The sequence below is a fragment of the Neofelis nebulosa genome, chromosome 18 (genome assembly GCF_028018385.1).
Source record: "Neofelis nebulosa isolate mNeoNeb1 chromosome 18, mNeoNeb1.pri, whole genome shotgun sequence".
Taxonomy (NCBI): Eukaryota; Metazoa; Chordata; class Mammalia; order Carnivora; family Felidae; genus Neofelis; species Neofelis nebulosa.
This window is the reverse complement of record NC_080799.1, coordinates 33,407,817-33,433,413: the sequence shown is the minus strand read 5'-3', so window position 1 is coordinate 33,433,413 and position 25,597 is coordinate 33,407,817. Positions and strand designations below refer to the sequence as shown.

Sequence of the window (25,597 nt, the reverse complement as noted above, 5' to 3'; positions counted from 1 at the left end):
AAGGTAGCATGAACCGTCTGGGCTAAGACCACTTGAGCAGCAGACAGAAATTGACGCCTGAGGTCATCAGTAGTCACATTATCATGTGCTCTCTTCTGGAATCTCCTCTGGGAAATGCAGTGAGTTACAGCAGCATATTACTGACTTTGGGCTCACAATAACATTCTAGGGCGGTGATCGCCTCAGTGAACGTTCCAATGTTAAGACAGTTTTCTTTAAGAGAAGAGAGAGAAAAACAGGATATAGACAGGAGAAATAAGGGTTTATTCACTAAACCCTTATTTAGGGTTTAGTGAATACTAATACTAGAATTAGGGATCATTAATTCCAGCTTTTTCAAAGAGGAGTATGCTTCCAGAACTCCTCGCCCAGAGCAGCTGTACCTTTTGAAGGGGTGTGTACACACACACACACACACTTGCCCACTTAAGAAATACATATGTATGTTTACAATAGAAATGCAGAGGTAAGTTTTTCTCTTTCAGAATACTAGTGGTATAAAGTACATAAAATATTTTTATAAGTAAATCAGCTCTGTGAAATACAATCACAAAATCACCCAGTGACCATACATTTGTAAAAGGCCATAAGACCTTTGGCTCGTGATGGGGGCTAAACAGACACTTGTTAGTTCCACAGGAGGGAGTCCTCACTGCTCCCTGACAGAGCGGAGGCCAGCTTCTCAGAAGGGGACAGATTTTCAATGGGGCCCTGCAAGGATTTGGAGATACTTTCAACAAACTGAAAACCTGAGTGTGGCCGCAGCCTGTGTGGCCTTTCCGGTCGGACAGAAATGGGGCCGGGTGGTGGAAGCTTTTTGTGCCAGCCAGAGAGGAGGGTTTTACCGTAAGGACAGAGGAGCCAGGGAGTGTGGGGGCTCCATCAGGTGTGTGCTGAGGCTGTAACTGTAGCGGAGGGTCGACGGGGAGGGAGGCACAGTGAAGAGGATGCCACGGTACTCCCGTGATCAGGAGCAAGGACCTGGATTAGGACAGCGGAGGACAGAGGCCTGATTCAGGAGGCATTCGTAAGGCGTGTGAGCACTGAAGGGAGACAGCAGAGGACTGATGTCTCCGTTTACCAAAGTTTTAAAAATAAATGAAGGGAAAACCAAGAATTACTTTTCCTCCAAGGCTGGTGGTGGTGGAAGGAAAGGGGAAAGTTTCGTTTGGAATATATTACATTTGAGATGTCCTGAATTTATGTTTGTAAATAAAGGTTATAAATGTGGCTTTGGCACTTGGAAGCAAGAGTGGAAAAGAGGTGGGTTTGGGGATTATTGGCTTAATCGTGGACATGAAAGCTGTGAAAGTATAGATGAGACCGCCCTGGTGAGGAATATGAGAGATTCAGCTATCGCTTAAGACAGAAATCATACTGAGCAAGCGCTGATTTCCCAGAAGGTACAGTCCACACCGCCATCAAAGACAGGCCACTGAGTAAAGGGACCACGGATGCTGGAAAATCAGGGTCGGCAGACCACGGCCTGAGGGCCACCTCCAGCACCCCACCTGTTGCTGTAGATAAAGTTATTGGAAGCCAGCCCCACCCATTGATTTATGCGTTGTCCAAACTGCTTCTGGGCCAGAGTGGCAGAGGTGAACAGTTCCAACAGACACCCCGTGGCCTGCAGACCCTAGACTGCACACGTGGTGGCTCCTGACAGGGCAAGTCTGCCGAGCCTCGTCCTAAAACATGGTTTGCTTCGGTAGGAAGAGCCAAAGAACAGACTGGATGGAACATATTTGTCCGTTACAGGGTTTCACGAACTCGGCATCAAATTCGGTTCTTCCGTATGAGAGACCACCTGCTCCAGCGGTCCGGCAGCCCTTTGTGAACAAGACCTCCGCCAGTGTTCTTCAGTCCAGAAGCGCACCACTTGCCTCCCTGCAGAATGGACCTACCGCTTCCAACAAGGTAGTGCTGTGCGGATGGGGCAGCAGTAACAGTGCTTGCTCATGCAGAACCCAGTGCTTCGGGCGTGGAGGGACTGAGTATCAATACTAATGGGACAAAATAGCCAAAGCCCGTGGTGACGGTTGTTAAGGGGCAGCTTGGCTGTTATCGCGGAACAGATGACCCTTCCCTCACGGGATGGCGCCCCGGCGCCATTGGCCACACAGGCTGGAGGTGAGAAGGCTCTTGAGTTCAGGAGCGCCGTGACTCGGCCGCCCTCTGAGCTCACCGCCCAGACCTGACATGTGCCCTCCTCTTTTTGCCTCAGCCTAGTTCGCCCCCTCCACCCCAGCAGTGCGCCGTCCAGCACTCCCTGTTTGGGAACCCGGTCCCCAAGACAAAAGACCCTCCCCGCTACGAGGAGGCCATCAAGCAGACACGTGGCGCCCCGTCCTCCCTTCCAGAGGTAAGTAAGCGAGACCAGTGGCCACGGTCTGTGGGCTTGTATCTGGGGTGTCGTCCTCACACTGAATCCCTTGTCTAAAACGTGCTTGCCGCTGTACGAACACAAATTTCAGAGCCAAGAACCTCATTTGCATTCGAAATGCTATTTTCTTTTAATTGAAGTATTCTTGACATACAATATTATAGTGGCTTCAGGTGTTCGACAGTCATTTGGCACTTCTATGTTATGAAATGTTCCCCAGGTAAGTGCAGTTACCATCTGTCACCATACAGTGTTATTACGAGATCACGGACTGTGTCCCTGTGCTATACTGTACATCCCTGTGACTTGTTCTGTACCTGGAGATTTGTACTGTTAATAACCTCCACTTACTGTACCCATCCCCCGCCCCATCTCCCCTCTGGCAGCCACCAGCGTGTTTGGATTTATGAGTCTGTTTCTGTTTTGTTTGTTCATTTATTCTGCCCTGTAGATTCCACAGAGAAGTGAAATCATTTGGTATCTGCTTTTCTCTGTCCAACTTCTTTCACTTCACATAAACCCCTCGGAGTCCATCCCTACTGTCACAAATAGGAAAAATACTCTCTGTAGTTTGTTTTTAATGTTTTATTTTTGAGAGACAGAGAGAGACTGAGCATGAGCAGTGGAGAGGCCAAGAGAGAGAGAGAGAGAGAGACAGAATCGGAAGCAGGTTCCCGGCTCTGAGCTGTCAGCACAGAGCCCGATGTGGGGCTTGAACTCACAAGCTATGAGATCATGGCCTGAGCCAAAGTTGGACACTTAACAGACTGAGCCACCCAGGCGCCCCGGAAAAATACTCTTTTTTATAGCTGAGTAATAATCCTGTGTGTGTGTGTGTGTGTGTGTGTGTCACATCTTCTTTACCCAGTCATCTATCCGTGGACACTTAGGTTGCTTCCATATTTGGCTAGTGTAAGTCATGCTGCAATAAACATAAGGGTACAGATATCTTTTCAAATTAGTGGTTTTTGCTTTCTTTGGAAAAATACCCAGAAGTGGAATTGCTGCATCACAGGGTAGTTCTATTTTTTAATTTTTTGAGGAATCTCCATACTGTTTTTCACAGTGGCTGCACCAGTTTGCATTCCCACCAGTAGTGAAAGAGGGTCCCCTTTTCTCCACATTCTTACCAACACTTGTTACTTCTTGTCTTTTTGAGAGTGGCCATCCTGAACTGGTGTAAGTTGTTATCTCGTGGTTTTGATTTGCATTTCCCTGATGACTCTTTTCTATGTTGGCCATCTGGATGTCTTCTTTGGAAAAATGTGTATTCTGCTATTTGGGGGTGGAGGGATGGAATGTTCTGTGTATATCTATTAAGTCTGTCTGGTCTGATGCATCAATCAGAGCCACGATTTCCTTACTGATTTTCTGCCTGGATGATCTATTCATTGATGTTAGTGAGGTGTTAAAGTTCCCTATATTATTGTATTACTGACAATTTTCCCCCTTTAGTCCATTAATATTTTCTGTATCTGCAAAATATAGGGGCTCTTGTGTTGGGTGCATGGGTATTTACAGTTGTTTTGTCCTCTTTTTGGATTGATCCCTTTAACGTTATGCGGTGCCCTTCTTTGTCTCATTACAGCCTTTACGTTAAAGTCTGTTTTTGTCTGTTGTAAATTTTTAAATATTTGCTACCTTGGCTTTTTTGCTTCCATTTGTATGGAATATCTTCTCCTATCCCTTCACTTTAAGTCTGTATATGTCTTTAGGTCTGAAGTGAGTCTCTTATAGGCAGCACATAGATAGCTCCTGAGGTTTTTTGTATCCATTAGGTAACCCTGTGTCTTTTGACTGGACCATTTAATCTGTTTATATTTAAAATGAAAGGTATGTACTTACTGGTGTTTTTTGTTTTCTGGTTGTTTTCAGAGTTCCTCTCATAGCTCTTCTCTTGCTTTTGTGATTAGATGACTTTCTTTGATATTGTGCTTGGATTCCTTTCTCTTTATTTGTTGTGTGTCTTTTACAGGTTTTTTGATTTGTGGTTATCTTGAGGTTCATAAATAACATCCTAGGTATATAGTATTCTAAGTTGGCAGTTTGCTTAAGTCCAACACATTCTGAAAGTACTACATTTTTATCCCCCCTTTTATGTATATAATGTCATAGTTTACATTTTTTTTAATTTTGTGAATCCCTTAAGTAGTTATTGTAGATACAGTTGATTTTACTGCTTTGTCTTTCAACCGTCATACTAGTTTTATAAGTGAATGATCTACTATCTTTAACTGTTTTACCAGTGAAACTTCTTCCTTTCATAATTTTCTTACTTCTAGTTAAGGCCTTTTCTTTCCTGCTTCAGGAAGTTCCTTTAACATTTCTTGTAAGGCCAGTTCAGTGGTGATGCACTCCTTTTGGACTTTTTTTGGCCTGGGCAACTCTTTATAAATTTCCCTCAATTCTGAATGCTGAGTAGAGTGTTCTTCGTTGTAGATTTTTTTTTCCTTTCACCACTTTGTATATATTACGCTGCTACCTTCTGTGAAGGTTTCTCCTGAGAAATCAGCGTATGGCTTCATGGTGTTTCCTTTATATGTAATTGGTTGCCTTTCTCTGTATCTTTAATTTTTGACATGTTTTAAATGTGTACTTACTTTTGAGAGAGAGAGATAGAGTGAGAGCAGGGGAGGGACAGAATCTGAAACGGGCTCCAGGCTCTGAGCTGTCAGCACAGAGCCTGATGCGGGGATTGAACCCACAAACCATGAGATCATGACCTGAGCTGAGGTCCTACACTGAACGACTCAGCCATGCAGGCACCCCTAAGTTTTGACATTTTAGTTATTATGTGGACTTCCTTAGGTTCATCTTGTTTGGAACTCTCCACCTTCCTGTACCTGGCTATCTGTTTCCTTCTCCAGGTTAGAGAAGTTTTCACCTATTATTTCTTCAAAAAAGTTTTCTGGCCCTTTTTTTTCTCTCTTCTCCTTCAAGGAACTTATAATGCAAACGTCAGTATAGTTGTTGACCCAGAGGTCTCTTAACCTAACCTCATTTTTTTTTTTCTATTCTTCTTTCTTTTTGCTATTCAGTTTGGATGATTTCCACAGCACTGTCTTCCAGATAACTCACCTGTTCTTCTGCGTCCTCATCTGCTGCTGATTCCCTCTTGTGTATTTTTCAGTTCTGTTTTTTTGTTCTTCAGCTTTGACTGGTTCTTTTTTTATATTTTCTGTCTCTTTGTCGAAGTTCTGAGTTCATCCATTCTTCTCTCAGATCCAGTGAACATCTTTTATGACCATTACTTTGAATTCTTTATCAGGTAGATTGCTTATCTCTGTTTCATGTAGTCCTTTTTCTGAGGTTTTATGTTGTTCTTTCATTTGGAACATATTACTCTGTCTCCTCATTTTGTCTGACTCTGTGTTTGTTTCTATGTATTAGGTAGCTTGGCTCCATCTCCTGGTCTTAAAAGTGGTGGCTTTGTGTAGAAGGCATCCCTTATGGCCCAGTGACGCAATCCAATCAGGTGATGCTCACCAGAACCATGCACTCGAGGGTGATGTCTGTGTGGGCTGTTGTGACTGGGCCAAGACTTCTGTGGGTACGCTGGTGGGCAGGGCTGGCCCCACCCTTCTACAGAACAAGCTGCCCACTTGGTGGGGCAGGGCAAGGATCGTTAGCAAGACTGATGGACAGTGTCAGAGCTGGCTCCCACCAGTATTTACATTCATAGACAAATATCCCACAGATCTATGCTCTTCCAGCACGTGCCCTAAAAAGTAAATCTCCTTCGCATATAACCCAGACGCTTTCCAAAATGCTACTTCTGTGCTGGGTCTTAGACTAAGTGATATAATGCACTGGCCCTTTAAAAGCAGAGTCTCAGTTCCCTATAGCCTTCTGGCTCCTGCCCCACTGATTTTCAAAGCCAAAGATTATGGGGGTTCATGTCCCCATTGGAGATCCCCAAGGTTGGGGGTGCCCACTGTGGGGCTTGATCTCACTCCCACTTATGGGTGATAGGGATCACAGTGCCTGGGATTTGGTTTCTGACCACATCCCACCCCTCCTTCCCTTCTCCATGTGGCTTTCTTTTTATCTTTAGCTGTGGGAGAGGTTCTGTTAGTCTTCAGGTCATTTTCAGAGGGAATTTCACTATATTTAGTTACACACTTCATGTGTCCATGGGAAGTGAGCTCAGGATCCACCTACTCTGCCATTTCCCATGCTTCTCCTTTAAATGCTACTTTAAATCAAAATACCACTCACTGTGAAGACTGCCAAACAATTTCGGCAGCTGTGTAACCTGCAATTCCTACTTACTCACAAATTCAGGGTTTGTCTTTTAACTTCTCCTTGGGGGGGTGGGTCATGTTAAGGATAGATGTGATGGTAGCCAGGGCATGTATTTTATACACGTTTCTCTTTTCTTCTCTTCTAATTTTTTTAAAGCCAAGTATAATTAACATATAGGTGTACAATATAGTGATCCAGTAAACCAGGTTCTCTGGTTGCTTTTTTTAAAAATTTACATCCATGTTAGTTAGCTTATAGTGCAATTTACGAGTCTAGTTGTTGTGTTTTTCTTTTTTAATTTACATCCAAGTTACATTTACATCCAGTTAGCATATGGTGCAATAATGATTTCACGAGTAGAATCCAATGATTTATCCCCTACATGTTAACACCCAGTGCTCATCCCAGCAAGTGTCCTCCTTAATGTCCCTTGCTCATTTAGCCCATCCCCCCCAACACCTCCAGCAACCCTCAGTTTGTTCTCTGTATTTAGGAGTATTATGTTTTGTTCCCCTCCCTGTTTTTATATTATTTTTACTTCCCTTCTGTTATGTTCATCTATATGAGTTACGTCATATGATGTTTGTCTTTCTCTGAATGACTAATTTTGCTTAGCATAATACCCTCTAGTTGCATCCATGTTGTTGCAAATGGCAAGATTTCTTTCTTTTTGATTGCCTAGTAATACTCCATTGTATATATATACCACATCTTCTTTATCCGTTCATCCGTCAATGGACATTTGGGCTCTTTGCATACTTGGGCTATTTTTGATAGTGCTGCTATAAACATGGGGGTGCACGTGCCCCTTCGAAACAGCACACCTGTATCCTTTAGATAAATACGTAATAGTGCAATTGCTGGGTCATAAGGTAGTTTGATTTTTAATTTTTTGAGGAACCTCCATACTGTTTTCCTGAATGGCTGCACCAGTTTGCATTCCTACCAGCAGTGCAAGAGGGTTCCTTTTTCTCCATCCACGGCAACATCTGTTGTTGCCTGAGTTGTTAGTGTTAGCCTTTCTAACAGGTGTGAGGCGGTATCTCATTGTGGTTTTGATTTGTATTTCCTTGATGATGAGTGATGTGGAACATTTTTTTCTTGTGTAGGTTGGCCATCTCGATGTCTTCTTTGGAAAAGGGTCTATTCGTGTCTTTTGCCCTTTCTTCACTGGATTCTTTGTTTTTTGGTGTTGAATTTGATAAGTTCTTTATAGATTTTGGATACTAACTCTTTATCTGATATGTCATTTGGAAATATCTTCTCACATTCCATTGCTTGCCTTTTGGTTTTGCTGATTGTTTCTTTCGCCATGCAGAAGCTTTTTATCTTGATGAGGTCCCAGTAGTTCAAGAGGCTGGTTTTTATTGTCTCTTTTTCCTTTGTTTGTTTTATTTCTTACATTCCACATATGATTGAAATTATTTGGTATTTGTCTGTCTCTGACTGACTTACTTCACTTAGCATTATGCCTGCCAAATCCACCCATGTTGTAAATGGCAAGGTCTCATTCTTTTTTTGTGTGTGGCTGAGTAATATTCCATTGTGTATAATATACTACATCTTCTTTATCCATTCATCTATCACTGGACACTTAGATTGCTTCCATCATTTGGCTGTTGTAATTAATACTGCAGTAAACATAGGGGCGCCTATCTCTTTTCAAGTTAGTGTTTTGTTTTCTTTGGGTAAATACCCAGTGCTGAGATTACTGGATCATATGGTAATTCTATTTTTAATTTTTTAAGGAACTTCCATACTGTTTTCCACAGTTGCTGTACCAGTTTGCATTCCCATCAACAGTGCACAAGGGTTCCTTTTTCTTCCCATCGTCGTCAACACTTGTTGTCTTGTGTTTTTGATTTCAGCCATCTCACAGGTGTAAAGTGGTGGCTCATTGTGGTTTTGATTTGCATTTCCCTGATGATGAGGGATGTTGAGCATCTTTGTCTGTGTCTGTTACCTGTCTGTATGTTTTCTTTGGAAAAAGTCTGTTCATGTCGTCTGCCCATCTTTAACTGGATTGGGTTTTTCTTGGTGTTGAATTATAGAAGTTCTTTATATATTTTGGATATTAACCCCTTGTCAGTTAGATCATTTGCAAACATCTCTCACTCAGTAGGCTGCCTTTTTGTTTTGTTAATGGTTTCCTTTACTGTGCAAAAGCTTTTTATCTTGGTGTAGTACCAAGAGCTTAATTTTGCTTTTGTTTCTCTTGGCAGAGGAGACATATATACAAAAATGTTTCTGTGGCTGATATCCCAAGAAATTATTACCTAAGTTTTCTTATAGGACTTTGATGGTTTCAGGTCTCACATTTAAGTCACTAATCAATTTTGAGTTTATTTTTGTGCCTGGTGTAAAAAAAGTGCTCCAGTTTCACTCTTTTGCATGTAGCTGTCCAGTTTTCCCAACACCGTCTGTTGAAGAGACTATGTTTTCTTCTTTGTATATTCTCTCTTCCTTTGTTATAGGTTAATTGGCCATAAAGGCATGTTTATTTCTGGACTGTTCTGTTCCATTGATCTATGTGTCTGTTTTTCTGCCAGTACAGTACTGTTCTGATTACTATAGTTTTGTATCTTGAAAACTGGGATTGTGCTACCTCCAACTTTGTTCTTCCTCTTCCAGATTGCTTTGGCTATTTAGGGTCTTTTGTGGTTCCATACAGCTTGTAGGATTGTTTGTTCTAGTTCTGTGGGAAATGTTGGTATTTTGATAGAGATTGCATGAAACATGTAGATTGCTTTGGGTAGTGTGAACATTTTCACAATACTCGTTCTTCCAATCCATGGGCATGGGATGTCTTTCCATTTGTTCATGTCATTTTCAGTTTCTTTCATCAGTGTTTTATAGTTTCTAGACCACAGGTCTTTCACCTCCTTGGTTAAGTTTATTCGTGAGCATTCTATTCTTTTTGATACAGTTGTAAATGGGATTGTTTTCTTAATGTCTTTTTCTGTTACTTCATTATTAATATATAGAAATGCAATAGATTTCTATATATTAACTTTGTGTCTTGTGACTGCACTGAATTCATTATCAGTTCTTTATATATCATTTTCTTTATATAGTGTCATGCTCTCTGCAAATAGTAGAAGTTTTACTTCTTCCTTGCCACTTTGGACACCTTTTACTTCTTTTTCTTATCTGATTGCTGTGTATTCACATCCAGTACTGTGTTGAATAAACACGGTGAGAGTGGACATCCTTCACTTGCTCCTGATCTTAGAGGAAAAGCTGTTTCTCACTATCAAGTATGAGGTTACCTGTGGGTTTTTCCCATATACGGCCATTATCATGTTGATGTACGTTCCCTCTAAACTTACTTTGTTGAGAGGTTTTATCCTAAATGGATGTGACACTTCATCAAATGCTTTTCCTCCATCTATTGAGAAGATCATATGGTTTTTATTCTTTATCTTGTTAATGTGATGTATCATTCTTGATTGATTCAGAAGTATTGAACCACCTTTGCATCTCAGGAATAAAAACCACTTGATCATGGTGAATGATCTTTTTAATGTATTGTTGAATTAGGTTTGCTAATATTTTGGTGAGGGTTTTTGCATCTATGTTTATCAGACATCATACTAATTTATAGTTTTATTTTCTTTTTTTGTAGTGTCTTTATCTGGCTTTGGTATCAGGGTAATGCTGGACTTATAGAATGAATTTAGAAGCTTTCCTTCCTCTTCTATTTTGGATTAGTTTGAGAAGAATAGATATTAACTCTTCTTTAAATGTTTGGTAGAATTCACTTGTGAAGCCATCTGGTCTTGGACTTCTGTTTGTTGGGAGTGTTTAGATTACTGATTCAATTTCTTTACTAGTAATCAGTCTGTTCCAATTTTCTATTTCTTTCTGATTCGCTTTGGGAAAATGGTATGTTTCTAGAAATTCATCCATTTCTTCTAGGTTGTCCAATTTGTTGGCATATAATCTTTCATAGTATTTCTTATATTCTTTTGTGTCTCTGTGGTGTTGGTTATTTCTCCTTCATTTCTGATTTTATTTTTTTGAGTCTTACTGTTTCTTTTTTGAGGAGTTTGGCTAAAAGTTGATCAATTTGGTTGGTCTTTTCAAAGAACCAGCTCCTGGCTTCATTGCTCCATCTGTTCTTTTGGGGGGGGGAGGGGGGTTGTTTGCTTTGTTTGTTTAGTCTATTTCATTGATTTCTGCTCTAATGTTTATTATTTCCTTCCTTATACTGGCCTGGGGCTTTGTTTTTTTTCTAGCTCCTTTAGGTTTAAGACTAGGTTGTTTGAGATTTTTCCTATTTCTTGAGGTAGGCCTGTATTGCTATAATCTTCCCTCTTAGAACAGCTTTTGCTGCATCCCAGAGATTTTGGACCATTATGTTTTCATTTTCATTTGTCTCCATTTATATTTTGTTTCCTTTTTGATTTCTTCTTTGATTTGTTGGTTGGCCCATTCATTAAGTAGCATGTTCTTTCCATGTATTTTTGTTCTTTCCATATTTTTTTTCTTGTAATTTTTAGTTTTATACCATTGTGGTTGGAAAAGATGCATGATAGGATTTCAGTCTTTTTTAATTTATTGAGACTTGTTTTGTCTAATATGTGATCTGTTCTGGAGAGTGTTCCATATGTACTTGAAAAGAATGTGTATGGGGCGCCTGGGTGGCGCAGTCGGTTAAGCGTCCGACTTGAGCCAGGTCACGATCTCGCGGTCTGTGAGTTCGAGCCCCGCGTCAGGCTCTGGGCTGATGGCTCGGAGCCTGGAGCCTGCTTCCGATTCTGTGTCTCCCTCTCTCTCTGCCCCTCCCCCGTTCATGCTCTGTCTCTCTCTGTCCCAAAAATAAAAAAATAAAAAAAATAAAAAAATAAAAAAAAAAAAAGAATGTGTATTCTTTTGGGTTTTGAATGAAATGGTCTGAATATATGTTAGGTCCATCTGGTCCAATGTGTCATTCAAAGCCACTGTTTCCATGTTTTTTGTCTGGATGATCTATCCATTGATGTAAGTGGGGTGTTAAAGTCCCCTACCCTTAGGTACTACTAAGTAGTCAGTTTCTTCCTTTATGTCTATTAATAGATGCTTTATGTATTTAGATTCTTCCATGATGGGTACGTAACTATATGTAATTGTTATATCCTCTTATCGGACTGTTCCCATTTCATTCTGTAGGGTCTTTTGTTTTAAAGTCTGTTTTATCTGATGTAAGTATTGCTGTGTCAGCTTGCTTTTTGCTTCCATTTGCATAATAATTATTTTTCTATCCCTGTACTTTCAAAATGTATGTGTCTTTAGTCTACAGTCAGTGTCTGGTAGGCAGCATATAGATGGATGTTACTTTCTTATCCATTCTGTCACCCTATGTCTTTTGATTGGAACATTTAATCCATTTACATTCAAGTAATTATTGATGGGTATATCTGCTTATTGCCATTTTGTTTTTTGTTTTATGGTTCGTTTTCTAGTTCTTCTCTGTTCTTTTCCCCTTTTGCTGTCTTCCCTTGTGGTTTGGTGTCTTTCTTGAATGATATGCTTGGATTCCTTTCACTTTACTTTTTGCGTATCTATTACCGGTTTTTGGTGTGTGGTTACCATTAGGTTGATATATAACATCCTATGCATATGGCATAGGCATATATTAAGTTGATGGTTAAGTGTGCACCCAATCTAAAAGCACTAAATTTTTACTCTTTGCCTCTGCATGTTTGATGTATATGCTGTCATACTTTACATCCTTTTATTTTGTGAATTACCTTGACTGATTTTTGTAGATATAATTGATTCTACTGCTTTTGTGCTTTAACCTCCAAATTGGGTTTTTATAAGTGACTAACCTATGACTTTTCTTATGTTTGCATTTACCTGTGAAGTTTTTTCCTTTCCTAATTTTCTTATTCCTGAACCTGGCCTTTTCTTTCCAAAGAATCCCCTTGAACATTTCTTGTAAGACTGTTTTGGTGGTGATGAAGTCCTTTAAATTTTGTTTGGCAAACTCTTCATCTCCTATTCTGAATGATACCCTTTGCTGGGTAGAGTATTCTTGGAGGTTTTTTTCCTTCCCACCCTTTGAATATATCATCCCACTCCCTTCTGGCCTGCAAGGTTTATGCTGTACAATGAGCCAATAGCTATATGGGGTTTCCTTTGTGCGTAACCATTTTCATTTGCTGCTTTTATAATTCTTTGCCACTACTTTTTGCCATTTGAAATGTATCTCAGTGTTTACCTTCTTGGGTCACCTTCTTTAGGGCGCACTATGCCTCCTAGATCTGGTTGTCCGTTTCCTTTTCCAGATTAGAGAAGTTTTTGGCTATTAATTTTTCCGATAAATTTTGTATCCCCCTTTCTCTTCTCCTTCTGGGATCACAATAATTTGAATATTGTTAGGGTTTGTTGTGTTGCTGATTCCCTTAACCTATTCTCATTTTTTGTTTTGTTGTTGTTCAGCTTGGTTGCTTTCCATTACTCTGTCTTCCAGGTGACTGATCCATTCTTCTGCTTCCTCTGTGATTAAAAATACACAAGAGGGAATCAGTTTCAGTTATTGAGTTCTTAATCTCTGGTTCTTTTTTATATTTTGGGATACAGTCCACTGTCTCTTTATTTTGTCTAAACCTGTTTGTTTCTTTGTACTAGGAAAATCAGCTATGTCTCCTGCTTTTGAAAGTAGGGTCCTCATGAAGAAGAGGTCCTGTCGTACCCTGTAGTGCCATGTGCCTCGCTCACCAGAAGTAGTTGCTTCAGGGAGTCTCTTACGTGTGTTGCATGCACCCGACTGTTGTGGCTGAGCCACATTTGCCTTTAGTCCAGTTGGCTGCAGTGACCCACTTTGCCTACTGTGGCAGGATTTCGTCTCTGTGCTGTTAAAGGGCCAGTCTGGGGCTGCCTTGGGCTTGTAGTTGGATCAGACCAGATCCCTGCCTTCAGCCCAAGTTGACAGGGCTATGGTTATACCAGCCTGCAGGGCACTCTCCCTGCTTTGTCCCTGAGAGCCTTTGACTGCCGGCCCTGCCCACTAATAAGAGCACCTGTCTGCCCCAAGCCTTCGTGTGTGCGGTTATCTTCCCGTCTGCCTAGGGCAGGTTGGATGGTGTGAGTCCCCGAGAGAATGACAATCGGTATGTGGGGTTACCAAGGCAGGTGGAGAGTATTTGCGCTGGTTCCTACAAGTGTCGGGTGTCTAAACTTGGCAGTCGGGGGAAGTATGGTGCCCACCAGCTCTTTGGCTCTTGCAGAAGTCTGCCAAAGATCCCTGCCTCTCCAGCACATGTTCTGAGATTTGTAAATACAAAATTAATCTGCTTCCCTTATACCCCAGGCGCTTTTCAAACTGCTGCTTCTATGCTATATCTCAGTGGGGTTGTTCGTTATGCTGGGTCAAAGGGTGGGGACTCGGTTTCCCATTGCCATCCCGCTCTCCCAGAGCTAAGCCCACTGATTGTTAAAGGACCCAGAGTTAAGGCCCATTGGTTTTCAACGTTTCCCAGTTCAGGTCCCCAATGTTTGGGGTGCCTGATGTGGGTGGGGTCTGCTCCCCTCCCTTCTCTGTGCTTGTGGTATCCCTCTCCTTTGTGGTCTGTCTCACCAGGAACTTGATTCCCTACTGCGTCTCTGCCCCCCCCTCCTCTCTTCCATGTATTCTCCTACCATTACCCGTGCGAAGTCTGCTATGTCACTCTTGTACCCATGTGGCTGTCCCCTGGCTTCGTCCGTGGGATCAGGTGAGCCGAGGGTCCCGGACTCCACCATCCTCCCAGAAGTCCTCTATGGGGCCCTCTTTCCTAAAGCTGCCATTCGTCGGGGGCATTCAGCTGACGGTCTTCCACCTGGCTGGCCATCGGGACTGCCCAGCCCCTACCTTACCCTGCTTCATCTTCCACGCGTCCCCAGAACCCTCTGCTCCAGTCGGCCAGCTTGTGCAAACCATTTTGCTAGTGTTTCGAGCAAGAGCACTCTGGAGGAAACCGATGTCCTCCTGACTTCACTGGGCGCTGATCCGCAGCCCAACCAGGTGCTCTTAGGCACGGTGCGCCAGGCGTCCCCCTGTCCGCCGAGCCTTCCTCATTGCTCCCTATTGCAAGCCATGGGAAGAGAGTTCCCGTTGGTAAAGGCGTCTGGCCCGCAGTGGGTGCCCAACAACAACCTTGTCATACCTTCCCCCGAATTTTGTCCTGGTCTCCCTCCCCCTCTAAACTAAAAGGTAAGTTTCGAGAAAGAACCCCTGCCTCACAGAGGATCCACACTTTGTGTAGCAAGCACCGAACAAGCCCGTCCCCTCAACCAGGCAGTGAGCAGTCACCATGACCTACCCGGCCGCCTCAGCGGACAGCTGCAGAAATTGCTCGGTCCCAGGCCGCAGCATACAGTTCGGCATGCTCCCAGGGTGGCCTGCCTCCCGGGAAGTGCAATTACCATGTGCTTCTGACTGCTTCGTGCCAAAGGAACACAGTCCCTGTCGTTGAAAAGGTTTTCTTCACTTCCATAGTCAGCAGGGGCCCTTATCTGTGAGGGGAAAACCAAATTTCAGAAACAGTTTTAAACATTTACAAAAAGAATGGGAACACATGGTGCTACACTAGATTGTCCTCCCCATTAGTCCGTAAGGAGTGACACCTGTTCTCTCCACAGGAGAGCAGAGATGAAATGAAAGGCAAAGAGCTTAACTGCAATTGGTGAGAAAATTAATAGGTAGGACGCATCCTTCCAAACCCGGTTCTCATGTGTAGGTTCATATGTGCTGCTCACTTGATGCATGCCACAGCAGCGAAGGAACCTCACCTCGCTTTAACCAAAGACAGCTGACCGGAATCCCTGCCATGTTTGTCTCTGGTTATTGTTTACAGGCTAAGGGAGCTCAGCTCTACATCACTGTCTGGTGTTCTTTATACACCGTTAAGCACCGAACTCCAGGCATGCTGAGGTTTTTAAAATACCTTCACTCAGACTTCCAATTTCACTATTGGCTAAGCAAGTCTTCCACAGATAACAGCTGTAAAGCCTGGTCTTAATACAAAGAGCACTAACATGAGGGCATTGAAGAGTGAATCGATGCAGCATATTCTGGTGAGGAGTCCAGACTCGGAGGAAGGGAGATAAAAGGCATGAATCCCCTCTTTTTGCTGCTTTTACTCTGGGATCAAGCTAAGTGGTGAGGTTACCGGTCAAAAAACCACAGCCTTTATGCCCTGGGAAGTCTGGTGGCTGAGTTGAGAGCAACCTAAAAGGAAAGGAACAAGTGGGGAAGATCCCCAGATTCTGTCTGTATCTCGAGCTGACTCCTAAGCCACATAGACATTGGGTGGTCATGGGAGCGGAGCTAAAGATAAGATGTGAGCTGTGATTGACCTTCCAAATGTTTCTTGGGCAGAAGTTCCAAGTCCAGCCAAGTTGACTGCATGCTAAAACAAAAGAAACCACTCATCTGAGAAAAGTAACAGAATAGAGTCTCCACTATGTGATATTCATAGCCATTCACCACATGCAGTATAGAAATGAGGAAGAAAATGCAACCCTTTCTGAAGGGCAAAAGGCAGTGAATTAAGAGCAACTCCAGCTAATCCAAGTATTAGAATTTGCAGATAAGGGTGTTAAAATAGCTATTATAACTATCAGTGATGTAAAGGAAAATGTACTTGCAATGAATGAAAAAACAGAAAATACAGAAATGATTTTTTTAATGAAATGGAAATAATAAAACTAAAAAATATGGGGCACCTGGGTAGCTCAGTCAGTTAAATCTTCTGACTTCAGCTCAGCTCACCATCTAGCAGATTATGAGTTTGAGCCCTGCATCAGGCTCTCTGCTGTGAGCACAGAGCCCATGGTGGATCTCTTTGTCCCTTCCCCACTCCTTCTCTCTCTCTCTCTCAAAAATAAACATCTTAAAAATAAATAAAACTATGATGGGTATTGAGGAGGGCACCTTTTGGGATGAGCACTGGGTGTTGTATGGAAACCAATTTGACAGTAAATTTCATATATTAAAAAATAAATAAATAAAAATAAATAAATAAATAAATAAATAAATAAAACTAAAAAATACATGATCTAGAATGAAAGAGGTGCCTGAGTGGCTCAGTCAGTTAAGTGTCCGACTCTTGATTTTTGCTCAGGTCATGATCTCAGTTTGTCGGATTGAGCTGACAGCACAGAGCCTGGTTGGGATTCTCCTCCTCTCCCTGTGCCCCTCCCCCTGCTTCTGCACATGCTCTCTCTTTCACAAAATAAACACTGAAAAAATAATAAAGTGAAAAAAGTTAGAGATGGCCTTAACAGAATGGAGATGACAGGTAAAAAGACAGTGAACTTGAAGACAGATGAATAGAATTTATCCAAATGTGAGTAAGAGAGAAAAGATTTTATTTTTAAGGCGAACAGAACCTCAGAGACCTGTTGTTTAATATTAGACAGTCTGAGATGGGTATGATAGGATTCAGAGAAGAGAATGAAGCAGGCCAAATATTCTAAGAAATAATAGTCAAGGGGCACCTGGGTGGCTCAGTCGCTTAAGTGTCTTTGGTTCAGGTCATGATCTCAAGGTTCCTGAGTTTGAGCCCTGAGTTGGGCTCTGCACTAACAGTGTGGAGCCTGTTTGCAATTCTCTCTCTCTGTCTCTCCCCCGGTCTCTCTCTCAAAATAAATATATAGGGGCACCTGGGTGGTTCAGTCCAGTGAGCATCCAACTTCGGCTCAGGTCATGATCTCATGGTTCATGGGTTCAAGCCCCGCATCAGGCTCTGTGCTGACAGCTCGGAGCCTGGAGCCTGCTTCAGATTCTGTGTCTTCCTCTGTCTCTGCCCCTCCCCTGCTCACACTCTCTCTCCCTCTCAAAAATAAATAAACATAAAAAAAATTTTTTTTTAAAAAGAAATCTAATTTTTCACAAATATGATGAAAGACAAGTTTGTAACTTTCAGATGCTAACTGAACATCAAGCAGGGTAAATAGAAGGCCTCATCATATCAGAGTCAAATCACTGAAAGCCAGAGTTAAAGAGCAAATCTTGAAAGTGCCAAAAAAAAAAAGGCAGTACAATGCACACAGGGTAACAACTGTAACAACTATTTGTTTTATGATCGAGTTTTCATCAGAAACTGCTGAAGTAAGAAAATCCCCAAGAAATGTCTTTAAAGTTCTTAGTGGGGAACAGGAAGGACAGAGGGACTGTCAAACTAGAATTCTGTATCAAGTAGAAATACTCTTTAAGAATAAAAGTGAACTAAAGATATTTTCAGATAAAAATTAAGAATTCATCACCAGAAAATCTGCGCTATAAAAAATAACATTGTAAAGGAGTTTATAAAATATATAGATTTAACACTTAAAAATATCAATAACGGATGGTGGAAGTGGATCTAGATGTTGACCGGGGCTTTATATCTTGTGTCCAATGCTACAACATTAAGTAACCTACAAAACATGAAGGCTGTATATCGCATGCCCCTACAAATAAAGAAGTACAGCTTTAAAAAAAAAAAAAAAAGTACAGCTTTTACAAAATAGAAAAATTTAGTTAGAATTCCAAAAATAAATGAATATGTATTTTTAAAACACAAGAAAGTAGGAACACCACCACCACCAAGAAAAACAGGGCAAATCAAAACAAAATGGTAAACCCACACTTAATCCTATCACTGATTATGCAAGACACAGAAATGGAGTAAACAAGACAATTAAAATGCAGAAATTATCAGAGTGACTAAAAAACAGACCCAGCCTAACCAAACGCCCTGCAGTGGTTTCAAGAGATTTCTGTGGGTTTTTTTTTTTTTTTTGACATTTCTCCATAAGTGACTCACTTCTAATACAAGTGGCAGAAGCCATGGTGTTTGACTTCTGATACTAGTTCATAAAAGGCATCCTCCTCCTGCCTTGCCTGCTCTCTCTTGGATGCTGACTCTGGGGAAAGCCAGCTGTCATGTGGACAGTCCTGCAGCATTCTGGAGAGGCCCGTGCGATGGGAAACTGAGCCCACCCCGTCAACAACCAGCACCAACCTGCTAGTCATATAGTGAGCCATCTTTACAATAGGACTCTCCAGCCAAGCTGGAAGATGGCTGTAGCCTGACCGGCATGTTGACTGCACGCCCATGGAGGTGCCCCCCACCAGAACTGCCCACCTCAACTCTTCCTAAATTCCTGACCCACAGAAAATGGGAGATAACAACTCTATAGCATCTGAAGCCAGTAAACTTGGAAGAATGTGTAATACAGCAATGCGTAACTAATGTATACATCAGTGAGAGGCATACTTTTTTTTTTTTTGGTTGATAAAAATAAGATAGTAACTAAAATTTCTTAGTTTTTGTTTAAATTCCAGTTAGCGGGGCACCTGGGTGGTGACTCAGTTGGTTAAGTCACTGACTTCTGCTCAGGTCATGATCTCACGGTTCATGAGTTTGAGCCCCACATCCTGTCACTGCAGAGCCTGCTTCAGACTCTCTGTCTCCCTGTCTCTCTCTCAGAAACAAATCAACATTAAAAAATATATATAAGTTCCAGTTAACATACAGTGAAATATAGTTTCAGGTGTACAGTATAGTAATTCAGCACTTCATACATTACATTACCCTGTGCTCATCACAAGTGCCCTCCTTCATCCCCATCACCTATTTAATCCATCATCCACCCACCTCTCTTCTGGTAGCTATCAGTTTTGTTTTCTATAGGTAAGAGTCTGTTTCTTGGTGTGAAGAGGCATGCTCTTTTTTTTTTTTTTTTTTTAATATCACTTTAGCTAACTTACAGGGTAACAGTGTATGTTACAGTGTAGGTTGGCCTCAGGAGTAGCCCATGATTCATCACTTACATACAACACCCAGTGCTTATCCCAAGTGCCCTCCTCAATGCCTATCATCCATTTTCCCCACCTTCCCCAACTCCCCACCCCCATCAACCCTCAGTTTCTTCTCTGTATTTAAGAGTCTCTTATGGTTTGCCACCCTGTCTGTTTTTCTTATTTTTCCTTCCCTTCCCCTATGGTCTTCTGTTAAGTTTCTCAAATTCCACCTAGGAGTGAAAACATAGGATATTTTTCTTTCTCTAACTTATTTCACTTAGCATAGTACCCCCTCAAGTTCTATCCACGTTGTTGCAAATGGCAGGAGTTCATTCTTTTTGAACGCTGAGCGGTATTCCATTGTAAATATATACCACATCTTCTTGATCCATTCGTCAGCTGATGGACATTTGCATTTTTTCCATAATTGAGCTATTGTTGATAGTACACCTTTCAACATTGGGGTACATGTGCCCCTGTGAGTCAGCACTCCTGTATCCTTTGGATAAATTCCTAGTGGTGCTATTGCTGGGTCACAGAGTAATGCTATTTTTAATTTGTTGAGGAACTTCCACACTGTTTTCCACAGTGGCTACACCAGTTTGCATTTCCACCAATAGTGCGAGAGGGTTCCCCTTTTTCCGCATCGTCGCCAACATCCGTTGTTTCCTGAGTTGTTACTGTTAGCCACTCTCACTGGTGTGGGATGACATCTCAGTGTGGTTTTGATTTGTACTTTCCTGATGATGAGTGATGTTGAGCATCCTTTCATGTGTCTGTTGGCCACGTGGACGTCTTCTTTGGAAAAGTGTCTATTCATGTCTTCTGCCCATTTCTTCACTGGATTGTTTTTCGGGTGTTGAGTTTGGTAAGTTCTTTATAGATTTTTGATAATAACCCTTTGTCCAGTATGTCATTTGCAAATATCTTTTCCCATTCTATTGCCTTTTAGTTTTGTTGATTGTTTCCTTAGCTGTGCAGAAGCTGTTTATCTTTTTTTTTAATCTATATTTTTGAGAGAGAAAGCCTGAGTGGGGGAAAGGGGTCCCTTAATGCTCCCAACTGTTAATGCTTCTGGGTCCACATGAAAGAAAGCTAATTTATATTCTTTGTTGTAGATTTCCAGTGCACACAGTCAGCAGATGGACGACCTCTTTGATATCCTTATCAAGAGTGGAGGTAGGTTACAAGTCACATCAGAACCCGCCAGAGTCACCTTTTATGACAAGGTTTTGAATATTTTCCTTTAGAGCTCATGGCATATCTTTGAGTAGCGAGAAACATATTTTTCTAATTCCAGCTATATTTACTGTTTTAAATCTGTTAAATGAGGACACTAAAACAACTTATAAAATGGAGGAAAACCATTGTTTCAGCTTCAAACAATAACGTAATGTTAGTTTTATCCATAGATCTCTGCCTTTTGAAAATAACAGACCACCTCACAAATAGCAAAAGAGAGCCAAATTTAAATTCCACACCGAAAAACTTTAAAACACGTTCCCTGTGTATGTCACTGTGATGGGATAAAAGTGCTCTACTTACTTCACACATGAATTCTGTAACAACCACGGGTTACCTAGCTTAGACTGTAGCGCCTTTATTAGAACTCAAAGGCAATTTTGAAGCATTCTACAGATAATTGAAAATCTTAGACTTTATAGTGTATCATCTTTTTTTTTTCAACGTTTTTTTTTTTTTTTTTTTTTTTGGGACATAGAGAGACAGAGCATGAACGGGGGAGGGTCAGAGAGAGGGAGACACAGAATCGGAAACAGGCTCCAGGCTCCGAGCCATCAGCCCAGAGCCTGACGCGGGGCTCGAACTCACGGACCGCGAGATCGTGACCTGGCTGAAGTCGGACGCTTAACCGACTGCGCCACCCAGGCGCCCCTATAGTGTATCATCTTAAAAGGAGATAAGGGGGGCCATCTAGGTGGCCCAGCTGCTTAAGCGTCCAACTCTTGGCTTTGGCTCGGGTTGTGATCTCACAGTTTGTGAGTTTGAGCCCTGCATCAGGCTCTGCGCTGACAGCTCCGAGCCTGCTTGGCATCTCTCTCTCTCTCCCCCCCTCCCCCACTCATGCTGTGTCTGACTCTCTCAAAATAAACTTAAAAACAAATTTTTTTTTTTTTTTTAATTTTTTTTTTTCAATGTTTTTTTTATTTATTTTTGGGACAGAGAGACACAGAGCAGGAACGGGGGAGGGGCAGAGAGAAAGGGAGACACAGATTTGGAAACAGGCTCCAGGCTCCGAGCTGTCAGCACAGAGCCCGACGCGGGGCTCGAACTCACAGACCGCGAGATCGTGACCTGGCTGAAGTCGGCCGCTTAACCGACTGCGCCACCCAGGCGCCCCAAAAAAAAAACAAATTTTTTTTTTAAAGAGACAAGGGATATTAACCACACAAAAAAGAAATCAAGGGTACCTCAACCTCTGCAAACCTATCTTTCAAAACAAATCTAAAAAACAGTATTTTAAAAATTCAACAAATACTGTTTGGGAATAAAATATTCTTAAATTACCTTGATGAAAGGAGTTTTAATCACTTTTTTAAACAGGGATCAAAATTTCCCCATTCATAGCAGCTTATATCCCTAAATAGCATAAGTATTTGGTTTTGAGGACACGGGAAATTCTTGATGTTTGACTATAGCTCTACTTGTGCAAATAGATTTTTTCTTTTCCTAAGAACTATACTGGCATCACAAAGTAATTTAAACTCATGGTATATCTACACCATGGAGGTAAAAGAAATAGACATTTCATGGCCTGATTTTAGGATATTTTTAATGGTTTGGGGTTTTTTTTTGCCAGATCTGGTGAAAATAAAGATTTTTTAATATGATTAGACAGAATAATTTTTACAGCCTAAATTTGGAAATTAAGATGTAACAAAGTCATCAAATGAGTTATTTCCCACAAGGCATGATTTTTTTTTTTTTTTTTTAATGGCAAAGTATCCAGTGAGTATGTTATTTTATCCTGTTGTAAACCACGGCCAGTAATCATGAGAACAGAGATTTAAATAGTTGATTAAGCCTGGTTACTGAGATCGCGCTGTCAGCTTTCAGAACAATTCTAGGGACGACTACAGGAAGTGAGAAACCACAGACCGTCCTAGAGTTGCACGCCGGGAACAGAAGCACAGTCAGCACACATGGTTGACAGTCCCCAAGCAGGAGTCAGCCTGTAGGTTCTTTCCCTTATTAAGCATCCCGGCCTTTGAGCTGTCACAGCTGTTACTAAATCCACCCTTCCTGGCGTGTCTGCATAGGAACGAAACCAATCAGATACCCTAAGAAAGTAAAAAAAGATACTTTATTCAAGTAAATGTATCTATAGCAACACTGCAATCTAATGCAAATGGTGTTAATTTTCTACTTGATCCAGCAAGGAATAACACATATTTAGTGCTTATTAAGACATTTGCCAGATCTTCAAGATTTTGTATACATTCAGAAAACAAGACAAGGCAGAAAAATAAGGTGACCCATCTTAAAGAAGAGGGTCAAAGGAGCCGTGTGTTAGCTATAATTCAGAAATAAAAGATGGTGGGCATTGCATCTCTTTCGAACTTTATACAGAACGTATAAAGTTCAACTATAATGATAGTAGGAAAAAGAATATAGTTAGAGCTTTCAGGATATTAAGAATGTACTTCATGGCTGCACAAACTGGGAACACAGTTGTGACATTAAGGTTCACTTTAAGGGTGGTTGCTGCTGTGACGGCAGATCCATGGTATCGGACAAGACATGAACCCTGTCTGGAGCCTGAAGTACCTGGGAACCAGGACCCAAAGATCAAATTATCAAATAAATGTAACCATCAGCTCCTCCCTGGTGCCATATCACTGCTTGTCATGCTTACTGCTCTTAAGTAACAAGACTAGAAAGCATATCAGAATGTTATAACCTGAAAATGTTTATTCAGCTAAAAAGAGCCATCATCCTACAGGCGATCAAGGACTCTGACCAATAGCATTCTCTTCCTACCCCTAAGACAGACTGTGTAGAAGTCCTCACAAAATAGCAAAAGAACTGTCCTAATTCATAAAAATGTTTAAACAGTATCACGTCCTTACTTACTAATCACTTCAATTATTTTACACAGAGATTTCCCTCCCTATAAAAGAAGAGCCTTCTCCCATTTCCAAAATGAGACCAGTGACAGCCAGCATCACCACAATGCCAGTCAACACGGTGGTGTCCCGGCCCCCGCCCCAAGTCCAAATGGCACCACCCGTCTCCTTAGAACCCCTGAGCAGTTTATCTGCCAGCTTAGAGAACCAGCTAGAAGCTTTCTTGGATGGAACTTTACCTTCGGCCAACGAAATTGTTCCCCTGCAAAGCAGCAGTGAAGACAGAGAGCCCTTCTCTCTGATCGAGGACCTCCAGAATGACTTGCTGAGTCACTCAAGTGTGCTGGACCATTCACACTCACCCATGGAGACTGCTGAAGCCCAGTTTGCTGCAAGTACCCCCTGTCTGTCACTTGACCTCTCTGACTCAAACTTAGACAACATGGAGTGGCTGGACATTACCATGCCCAACACGTCGGGACTCACTCCCCTCAGCACCACCGCTCCCAGCATGTTCTCCACTGACTTTCTAGATCCACAAGACCTGCCGTTGCCATGGGACTAACATCACAGATTTCTCGTCCGAGTTCCTGACATCTAAGAAGATGAAGATCGTTCTGAAGAGGGCAGTTTTTAGAGACAGATCCATAGCGGCGTTGTTGCAAATAAAATATGTTGTCATAGAAAGGGTGGCTAGATGGTCACAGCCTGGAAACCAAGTGTGAAAACATGTCATTGCATCCGGCGGTGAATTTCTACAATTTAACATAGCACGGGGCCTTCTGAAAAAAATCACTGGTCAAAGAAGACTCATTCGTTTTTCCAGACTTCAGTAAAGAATGCAGAGTACCTTTAGATAAAGACATGACAGAGAGTGACGTGTGCAGGATAACTACATGAGGGTTCTCCGTCAACTACATTTAAACCTCTGTGGTCGCTTTAAGACCCCAAATAGAAGGCAGACGGCTCCACTCACAAGAGGATGCCAGTTGAGGGAGGGGAGAGGTCCCTGCACGTGGTGTTTCCTAGAAATGGCCTGAGCCTGGTCAGGCAGCACAGGCAGTGGAGAGAGAGCGCCAGCCAGTTCCGGGACAGCTTCCAGCTGAAGATTTTCGGTTCCATTCAGAAACCAACATAATTTTTTCTGTGTCGTAGTTTATTTTGTGGTTTGGGGAATCTTACTTTAGATTCCCAAATTTCAATTCAAATGGATGATCTTTCACCATCACCAGACAATGTAAAAAAGAAAAAAAAAAAAACGGTCATAAACCACTGTACAAAGTCCACATATAATGAATGAGAACACTGAAAATTCTATTAGCAACCCTCAGGGTTGATTAGATTGATTTTCATGTGTATATTAGACACTTGTATGTACACTCTCACATGTGGTATGTACAGCCTACACTGGGGTAAGGGATTGGGTAGCCAGCGGTTCTACTTGTTTTAATAACTCGAATATTTCTAGAGTACTTGAGCCATGTGTATTTCTGTATTTAAAGAAAAGCTGACTGATTTCAGGTAACCAGACCCATCTCAAAGAACCCAGGAGGCTCCAGTGTGAACGGTCCTCCTGAGCTGGTGAGTTGCAAAGAGAGGGCAGGGGAGAAGGCTGTCGTCAGCCAGGACATTCCTGCAGCGGCTCGGAGTTAGACTCTCACCAGGCTGGCCGCCAGCCCCCAGCTCTGGCCGCCTCTCCTGTCGCTTTTCCCTGTCATTTTATAGGCTTGTAACTGGATGTCATACCCGAGTTCTCGCTATATTATCAGGCCGAAGATTGAAAAACTGGAGGTTTTAGTAGTTTTTTTTACATAGAAGTTGTCACGTTTGTTGAGTAGTTTCTGAAGAGTTTTCTAAAATGCCAACTATCACAGGACTTCCAAAATTAGGTCAAGCTAGTCATTTAAGTATACGATAAAATGTAAATAACTGAAGAAAAACCCTGCAATCTACCAAAAAGCGTGAAGGTGTTTGTTAAATACCATTGTCATGCTCTACGCCTCGCTTTGTGTGAACCTGAGGGTCAGGTTGATCTCTCTGGGTCATGAGTTGGTGATGTGCCCAGAGTGACGTGGGAAGAGCCAGCCTGACCCACTGTCTGGAAAGAACTGGGGAATCACTGCCGGC

General features: G+C 41.9%; 1 protein-coding gene across 11 annotated transcripts in view; it reads left to right on the top strand.

Moving 5' to 3' along the window:
• MRTFB (myocardin related transcription factor B) overlaps window positions 1-25,260 on the top strand; it is a 199,408-nt gene extending 174,148 nt beyond the window's left edge. For 10 of the 11 annotated variants that reach the window (XM_058709841.1, XM_058709848.1, XM_058709849.1 and 7 more), the window contains 4 exons: window positions 1,759-1,917; window positions 2,225-2,362; window positions 20,504-20,564; window positions 23,503-25,260. In XM_058709841.1, coding sequence (XP_058565824.1) covers window positions 1,759-1,917; window positions 2,225-2,362; window positions 20,504-20,564; window positions 23,503-24,035 — 891 coding nt within the window. In that variant the 3' untranslated portion in view covers window positions 24,036-25,260. Of the gene's footprint in view, window positions 1-1,758; window positions 1,918-2,224; window positions 2,363-13,243; window positions 13,464-20,503; window positions 20,565-23,502 lie in introns of those variants that run through there. The other variant, XM_058709851.1, reaches the window with a different exon arrangement.
• The last annotated feature ends 337 nt before the right edge of the window (window positions 25,261-25,597 follow it).